The sequence below is a fragment of the Peromyscus eremicus genome, chromosome 3, assembly GCF_949786415.1.
Source record: "Peromyscus eremicus chromosome 3, PerEre_H2_v1, whole genome shotgun sequence".
Classification (NCBI taxonomy): Eukaryota; Metazoa; Chordata; class Mammalia; order Rodentia; family Cricetidae; genus Peromyscus; species Peromyscus eremicus.
The window spans coordinates 29810440-29819697 of record NC_081418.1 but is presented as its reverse complement, the minus strand read 5'-3'; the positions used below and the strand labels follow the sequence as shown (position 1 = coordinate 29819697).

General features: G+C 41.1%; 1 protein-coding gene across 1 annotated transcript; it reads right to left on the bottom strand.

Annotated features, from left to right (window-relative positions):
• Nucleotides 1–453: 453 nt before the first annotated feature.
• On the bottom strand, nucleotides 454–8082 carry Cav2 (caveolin 2). Its single transcript, XM_059257394.1, has 3 exons — nucleotides 7861–8082; nucleotides 7349–7536; nucleotides 454–2585 (listed from the first exon to the last, which is right to left on the bottom strand). Exons 1-3 carry the CDS (start codon nucleotides 8008–8010, stop codon nucleotides 2435–2437), a joined length of 489 nt encoding a protein of 162 aa, XP_059113377.1. The 5' UTR covers nucleotides 8011–8082; the 3' UTR covers nucleotides 454–2434.
• Between the last annotated feature and the right edge of the window lie 1176 nt (nucleotides 8083–9258).

Genomic DNA, 9258 nt, shown 5'->3' with positions numbered 1-9258 from the left:
ACATTGTCTCATGAGTGCACACACTTGCACGTGTGGGTGTGCATGCATACAGATGCATGCAGAGACCCGAGATGTGATGTTGGAAGTTTTCTATTTCCACCTCGTTCACCGAAGCAGGGTTTCTCCATTGACCTCAGAGCTTGTGGATATGACTAGGCTGCCAGCCGGCCCCGAGGCTCCATCTCTGTCTTTGTAGAGATGGAGCTAAAGAGGACTGCCAAACCTACCTGGCTTTTATGTGGGTTCTGGGGATCCAAACTCTAGTCCTGTGCTTGCAGAGCAAGCACTTCGGCCATTTACCCATCTCCTTCTCCCAGGAGACACAGCAAGGAACAGGAACTCATGCTCTTGCTGTTAGAGGTCTTGGTGAATCTGAAAAGGCTCTAACTCTTCAGTTCCAGATGTATGAAGTAAGCAGCAGAAAAATAAAATGTAATAAAATCAATGGACTCATTTACTGTTTTTTAGATTTTATTTTAGATTATGAGGGAATTTCGTTGCCTCTGAGTTCCAACTGCCCCAGATAAAAGAACCAATGTATCTGCATATTTAACTTTGATTTGCTTTATCCATAATTGGAGTTTTTTTTAGTACAAAATGATTCATGATAAGTTTCAATAAAAATCACTTGAAAATAATAATATTCAGAAAAAGGAAATAATATATATTAGAAATTAAAGGTTTTTATATATAATTACACATAATTCTCTTTAAAAATCTGTCAAAACTATTTTAAAAGGTTGAAGCTTATAATTTATTCATTTGTTATTTTGTTATTAAATTTTTTGGTTAATCAATATATCCAAGTGTTTAAAGCTTAAATTATAAAAAATAATATAAAGTCATGAGACTGACCTTAGAAACTAACATAATACAGTCTCCATATTTATGTTAGTGGCAACGCTTTGTGGCTATTACCAGGCTATGGCCTCTCTTCTGAGGATGATTTGAAATGTTTCTTTTGTGACTACATTAAAAAAAAGTTTGAGCTTTACAACTTAGTTTCTTAACATGATCTTTTGATCTGGTTTGCAATAGAATTCCAATTTAGTAACCCATATATAATACTGACCAGACTTGGAAAATTGGAAAGGTTTTATTAATTTTCACTGAATGAAGATTTGACACCCATAAGAATATTTAAGAAAATGTTAATTCAGGTTTTGATAGTAATTCTGGAATTTGAAAAATTATAGTAATTATAATGTAGAAATTTTTACATGCCAATTTTTTAAAGGCCATGGTGAGCATATGCTAAATTAGGGCTCTAGAAATGAAAAAGCATAGGATAATGTTTATAGGTCACAAAATTCATACCAGAAAACATCTTGAAAATGGTAACTATAAGCTTTTAATTTACACAAGTACTTCAGTATTATAAACCCTCACAATTGTTAATTCTCCTATAACTTTCTCTACATGAGCCACGGTAGTAAAAGTTGTACTTAGATGTTAGAGATAGATAAAAATATCATTAACTAGCACCAGAATTACTTGAAAGTAATCGAAGCGTTCACAGGAATGTAGGATACAGATTAAGCATCTAACTACATGGGAGAAAAACAGTCTAGTAAACAAAAGTAACTCCATGTCTTATAGTCACAGCCAGATGAACCCCAGTCACAAAACATTGGCTGGGAAAGTCAGAAAGGAAACCTAGACAGCCCATTTTACATTGCAATCCAAAGAAGCTACAAAAATTCTCATATGTGACAGAGGATCTTACAAAGAAAGTCACTCTGTGGTGGCTATGCTTACCTTACATATGAGATCAACAAGATGGCAAACATATTAAAAACATTCTAAAGCAAATGGATTAGAGTAACATTTGCATTAGGTACAAAATATACAGCAAAACGGAACATCTTGTTAAATAGACTTGCAGACTAATAATATCTCAGAGGAACACGTTTTCACATTTATTTGTCTTACTGTATTTGATAGTTATTATCATAGGTATATGCGTTTGTTACTGCAGAAGTTTCTAGAATGTTTGTATATATTATCTCTAGCTAGCCTCATGATGATATCTGTAAAAGTAATTTTAAAAGTATTACTCCTGGAGTAAAATAGAATAAGAAATCCCATACTTTTATGAGCAGTTATGCACAGAATTACTGAAGTATTTGAGGAAATTGCCCCTTGACCATGACCAAGTCATCACTACAAATGGATGTTTTCTACTAAAGCAAAAACTGTCTGTTCCTACATTGAATGTTGCCAATACTTGTTATAAAATTAGATATGAAATCCTTGTCTTTTAGTGGAGAAATCATTATTTGTTAAGATCTGTCGGTGAACATTTATGAACGTGGGTCCCATCTTAACAGTCTTCTTGATTATAACAATTGGGGTGTGAATAGAACAGTAGTGCTTTAGTGTTACATCAACAAGTAGTACAGTATCCAATCATCTGGGCCTGGAGTCTAAGTTGTCAGTCGGGGCTCAGTTGCATACTGACAGATGAGAAGCAGCGTCCCACACTTGCACACAATGGGCCAATGACAACATCTGTCACACTCTTCCATATTGTCTGCACAGAAGGCAGGACCATTAGGCAGGTCTTCACAAACGGCATTAGGATCCTGGAACGGGGGAAGAGGGAAATGTAAGCATTGTTAGTGTTACCACTAACAATTAGTGTTACCAAGGGGACTGACATACATGCATGAACAAATATAATAATGACTTAACTTACTTTAATATGGTTCAACAGTTCAAAATAAATAAATGGACAATGGCCAGAGTGATAAGAAGTGCAAGAGGTAAGCTGTTTAAAAAGTAAACAGGCACATGGATGATAAATGTTAATATTCTTTCTGCTGGTTGGATGCTAGTGGAACTGGTACAACAAAAATAAACAAAGCAGTTTATTTCTCTGCCAGATCTCTGCTTCTAAACATTACCTGCTAGCACTTCCTGTTTCTCTGAGGATCTACTTCCTGCCTGCCTTTCCTGTGGCCTCTCTCTTTGCCTCCTCTCTTAGCCAGGCCTCCTGGGTGAGAGCCTCTTGGCTGTGCTTCTAATGTACTGAAACAAACCTCTTCATTTTCAAATTTATCAAAAAGCCTGGCAAATAGATACTTGTATTTCTCTCTTTCCTTGTAGAATATGCTGAACTTCACCTTCGGTTAAGAATTGAATGGAAATGCACTTAGTACTCTGTTCAGCTTTATATTGTTATCATTTATGTAATTAATGCTTCATATTATTGTTTTTCATAGGAATTACACTCACCACAAAGGGCTGTGTGGTGTAGTTCAAAGAGAAAAGGTGTATTCCCACATTTGTATACTTTTTCTTAAGATGGCTTACTATTCTTATATCACCCAGGTGAATTTTTTTTGTGTAATCCTCCGAACAGTGTTTTCTGTGAGCACAAAGGTATTGTGAATTTTGGGCACTAGAGAGGTCTTGATGAGATTTTTACTATTACCCAGGTGGAAGGTTGAGACTGAGGTCCATTTTCTTGGTTTGTTCTTTTTTTTTTTTTTTTTTTTTTTTTTTTTTTTTTTTTTTTTTTTTTGGTTTTTCGAGACAGGGTTTCTCTGTGTAGCTTTGCGCCTTTCCTGGAACTCGCTTTGGAGACCAGGCTGGCCTCGAACTCACAGAGATCCGCCTGGCTCTGCCTCCCGAGTGCCGGCCTCTTGGTTTGTTCTTAAATATGTCTTAACTTAAGACCTGCTGCATTCAACCCAAAGGATCAGCGATTGTGTGCTTGATGGATATATTTTTAGAAAGCTGAATTATTCATACTGCCCATCTACATAGACTATGTTTATGTTATGTTTTGTTCCAACTGCTAAATATTTGAAACAATTCTATAAGAAAATTAACTATGGGTGCTTTAGAACTAACCAGCTGACTAAAAGTTGAGTGATGGTAACTCTTCACTTCTTATTCCACATGCTTCTCACTGAATGTCACCTCCACACATTGCCACAAGTTAAAAAGAGACCAGAAATCTTACAGAGCCAGTTATCTGAGCTAAGCCTTATTGTATGTCTCTGAGATGTCCCCATGGTCCTGTCATGTAAAAAATAATAATAGACAGACCTATGTCAAAATCAGAATATGTAATGAAAAAAATTAACAAAAAAAACCTCAAATTAATAAAAGTCTGAACTTCATGTCTGAAAGTTTGTTAATCAAACCCAATTCCCTCTGAACAAATTGTGCTCTCTACTCTTCCTTAGGCTAATCCTTTTCTATCTTCATAACCCTTATATCTCTGGGCTCTAAAAGGGATTTAAGCATTTTTGATGCAACAAACTCCAGTTGCCCATGTTTGAAGATTTCAGCTCATTGGATGTGATGAACATATTTCATTTTCTTCAAAGTTACTCTCTCTTTGTATCAGAGAGCTCAACAATCCTTGGGTGTAGAATTTAAGTTATGTTCTCAACATTGTGAATCGTTTCTCTTCTAAAACTACACACAGTTTAGACTGATGATAAACGCTAAATGGCTCAACATAGCTAACCAAACACTTCTCATGAAGACTCCATAATCTCCAGATTCTGTGTGCTGCCATTGGATAAATAGCCTGAGATCAGGGACTGTTATTTGTTTTTATACTACAGCATCATAATGACTGTGCTGTCACAGCCCTGCGCTGTACTGAAAACATCTAGAATGGATGCTGAACACTGTGTTTACAGCAATTGGACATCTATTTGTATCACATTCCAGGCAAATATGAGTATAGATGCCCCCGTCACATTTCTTTGTTTATGATGCATTTATTTATAGTGAGCTTATTTGCCAAATGGTGAATAGATCTGACTTGATGCATCAAACGGAATCATCTCATAAGTCTTAAAGACCTGAACATTTGGCTGAAGGTCCAATATAACTAGATGTTTATATTTTAGTTTTTGTTATTTATTTGGACAAAGAATCTGAAGTCTAGCTGTTGTGAGGTTTAGTTGCAGTTCCACTGACAGGAGAGGCTAAGATACAAGGATTCCTTGAGCCCAGGAGTTCAAGGCAAACCTGGGCAACATGATGAGCTCTGTGCTCACAACCAACCAAAACAATTAATAAACCACCAACCAAATGCCCTTCCAAAGCAATAACCACAATCAAAACAAAAGTCTAAAATGAGATGTGTGGTGACATTCTCACTTGGTTAAAAGCCTCTTTTTTATTTTCTTAACTTTGGTTAAACAATGAACAATCCCTTGTTTAAAAAATATAAAATAAACAACTTAAAAGGAAAAAAAGAAAGGAAACAAACCCCACACTTACTCATATGAGTCTACTCTTCAATATAGCATCCCATTGATCTGGCTTATCTGTCCGGGGATGTAATCCATTAATGATAAAGCTGTTTCATCCAGGTACAAAGTAATATTTAAACATAGATTCACAGCTACCTGGTGACAGCTACGTGACAGTTAAATATTAATGTCCCACATGAATGCAATTTGAAAAACAAGCTGAAGTTAAATAATACATATCATGTGGCTAAAAGGGAAGGTGGGCTGATGATTCATCTGTGAAAACCCGACACGGAACTCTTCCGCCTCTCGGGAAAGCCAGGTGGAGAAAAGCACCCTTTGGATCATTGAAGGACTGTTAATGTCTATTTAGCAAATGAAAAATTCTGTTTTTTTTCCCCAATTCTTCCACAGAAGGTGTGAGAAGACCTATAGAGCTGTCAATCAATCTGTACTCTGTACTTCCAAAGAGCATCAAAGCTAGCACATCACAATACAGGATGGATCCTTTGATTTTTTCACATTTTTGAAAGCAGGAAAAATAACTGACTTAGACCTTCCATTGGCGGGTTTAGTTAATTAGGAATTTCCAGTTTTATAGGTTGACTTAGGCATGGGAAAAATCCACATGTGTGGGAATGTCAGATATGACATAACTATACGTCTGGGTTATGTGGATCTGCACGTGCATAAAGCAGAGGGTTTCTCTTCTCTGGCAGTCTTTTGGAACTTCCAACATGGCTGCTTACAAGCTCAAGGGATTAAATTGGTGGTCTTTGTTTATCCTCTGGTCATCTGAATTTATGTTTATCTTTTAAAAGACTTTTTTCCCCTCACAAAGTAACCCTCCTTTCCCAATTTCTCCATTAGAGTTCAGTGGTGTTTTCTCACTATTCACACCTGTATCTAAATCCCCCTCACAGGTGATGGGCAATTTGAGAAAATTTTGTGTACTTGCTCAGCAAGACTGAGCATCTAATAGACTTGTGCGCAGAACTAACTAGCTAACAGCAACTAAATCTAGCTAGAGACTGGAAGAATGAACCAACTTGATAGCCCCTAATATATGGGGGTATAAATACATTATACTCCTCATATATATTGGGGTAGAATGTATTTATACTCAGTGTTAGGAGTGCTCAGTGTTAGGAGCTATCAAATTTGTCAAGTGAAGAACTACACAGTGGCGCCTATGGTTACACATGTCGCAGGACCTCCTTGAGGAGCCAACCTGAGAACTATTGTGAAGCTGAGGAGGATTCTTTGAATAAAGTGGACAACCTTTAACACAAAAGAATTTCTTGAAGGAATATGCTGTTTCCCTTAAGAAAAGTTTGAGTGCTTAAAAATGCTCTATAAAATGGATGATGCATTTTGAATGTGAATAACGTTACCCACAAACATTCCACTGATGTTCTTTGGGTTTCCATATTTATCTTTCTTGTAACTAGATGTCATATTCATTCATGCTTCACAGGTGAAGGAATAATGCAATGGCCTTATTTCATTGCTGCATGCTTTGAGTTTTCATTCATCCACGGTGGGTGTGCAACGCCATCATTGTAAACACCTCCCACCATCTCCCCTGGTTCCATTATTGCCATTTACCAACAGCAAAACTTGAGCATCCCGGTCGGTCGGCAGCACTGTTTACCAAAGCCTGCCATTCTTGTTTGGTCAGACTGTGGTGTTCTGCTCTCAGATCACGCTTGTTTAACCCAAGCACAGATGGTGCCTGAATAAAAGGCAACGAAAGAAAGAAAGGACCTGCCCAGAACCACAGGCACAAGTCACAACAGGGCCTTGAGAGAGCAGCCTGTGGCAGGAAGCAGTCTTCCAGCCCCCACCTCCGCCCTCAGCTCAGCCTTCTGCATGGAAGGAAAAATCACACCCAGGAAAGAGGCCCTCGCTTCCTTCTGTTTAAACTCTTAGCTATTATTCTAAAGGACTATTATTCTAAAGAAAGCACACTGCCCTTCAAGCTTTCTCAAGTCTTGCTACTGCTTGGGAACCAATGCAAGAGCTCTCTCTGCAAACCGGCCTGGGAAATAGGAAGAGCAGGGGGCAGGTGGTAAAAACATCCCTATGCTTCAGAAGGCAGATCCACCCCGCGTGTCCCTTCTCACCAGATGTGCAGACAGCTGAGGGTAGCAAACAGGATCCCCATAATGAAGGCCAAGGGGATGGCCAGAAACACCGTCAGGAACTTGTAGATCACATATTTGCTGATTTCAAAGAGGGCATGGCTGCAGATCCACACTTTGTCAAAGGAGTGTGTAGTCTCAGGTTCTGCAATCAGATCATCGAAGCCCAGCTGCAGAGACAAGACACAAGGACCCATGCTGTCACCCAACCTGTCTGGAGGGGTTGGGGTTGGGGGTGGGAACAGAGGCCTTATAAGCAGGGGAAGTCCGCAGGAAAGATGGCTATAGAGTATTCCCAGCGTTTCTTAGGGTGACAGTGGGCACACAGGAATTGGGGCAAACATTCCTGGCTGTGCAGGGAGCCTGAGGGCTGTCTGTGCGGGCCAACAGGACCAGTCACCACTGATGGGCAGGAGCTGAAGGGGCATCCTCCTGCAGAGAGCCAGGGACCCACAGCAGCCTCCAGCCTCGGTGACGACCTGCCTGAAACTCACCTTGAGATGCGAGTTGAGCCCGTGAGGATCCCGGTCGTGACTGGAGTCCACATACTTCTCAGGATCTGCGTAGTCGACACCACTGTGGTGGCTGTAGGCGTCGTCAGCCATGAAGAGCTGCACGTCAGCCTTCTCGGTCTCCAGCCCCATGGTGGCTGGCGCTGCGCGAGCGGCTCCAGTCGGTCGGTCCCCGGGCAGCGCGGGCCACCCCTTCCCGTGGCGCCCAGCCCCGCCCCGCCTCGCCTCGCCTAGGTCGCGCTGCCCGGGCGGGCGGTGGCCGCTTCCCGCTGCCGGTTCCCGCTCCCGGCCTTGGCTGGCCGAGCCCCGCCCCGCCCCGCCGGGCCTGCGGGGTGGGAGGGCACCTCTCCAGTTGCTTGCCAGGGCCCGAAGGAGCACCGGGTAGCGGCCCCGATGAGTCACCTCCTGGCTCGGTGGAGCTGGGCAAAGCGGGCCTCCAGGGCCACTTGGCTAGCAGTTCAGACCCGGATACCTAAAGGCCAGCAGATTGGCCAGGGAGATGGGTGTACTGGAGGGAGGTCTCGAGGTGCTTGGGGGGTAAGCGATAGGAAAGCCTGCATTTATCCCTTGGTTCGTTTAATGTCTTTGGCACCTGCTCCTCATCTTGAGAGAATAGATGTTAATTCCTGCAAAACTTTTACTTGGTCCCTAACTCACAGTAGGCATCCCATCAGCATGGCTGCCACACAGCACAGCGAGGCTAGGAGCCAAGCATACTGACTGACAGGTGATGGACTCCAGCAGTCCTTCAGTTTTCCCAGAGTTGAGTATGTGAGACTTGTTCTGGGAGTTTGCACCATCATACCTCAAGGAGAGGTCTGCTTTTTTACCTCCAAACTACAGCTAACTCTTGATTTTCCCTTGAGTCGGGACTTTGTTCAAAGATTTCAGGAATTACTAACATGCAGACAGATCTGCAATACCCTCACAGGAGCAGCGTAAACAGAAGCACAAAACCATGCCACGGTACATGAAGGAGCCTGCTGATCATTCTCTCAAGAGCTTCAGAAGGGAGGAGTTGGCATAAAGGGTTTACTGGCTGGTAAACTTACACATTGGCTTGCGGGAAACAGGAATTTAGTGAATATAGATTTAGAAAGATGCTTGCAGGTTGCCCAGGGAGGACCATGTACCACGTTCAGCAGGGGTCAGCGCCAGCTGCACATGCCAAAGCCCTTGAAGGAACTGGATTGGAAGGGTTCTTTGAAAAAGGAAACTCTATTTGGGGAATAATAAAAGTTACACAAACAAAACAAACAACCACCACCAACAACAACAATAAAAAACAGGAGCTGAATGGGGGACATATTTTGGAGCTAAAATTCTGTCTTTTATAGTTAAACAAAATATGAATCTTCTGCTACTGCAATGTGTGACCGG

Bases quoted from the DNA above. Each gene is read 5' to 3' on its own strand.
- Cav2 (XM_059257394.1), bottom strand. From the start codon at position 8,010: ATGGGGCTGGAGACCGAGAAGGCTGACGTGCAGCTCTTCATGGCTGAC. The intron at 7,537-7,860 runs GTGAGTTTCAGG...TTGTCTCTGCAG, and splicing joins GGCTCAACTCGCATCTCAAG to CTGGGCTTCGATGATCTGAT. The intron at 2,586-7,348 runs GTGAGAAGGGAC...CCCCCGTTCCAG, and splicing joins CTCAGCTGTCTGCACATCTG to GATCCTAATGCCGTTTGTGA.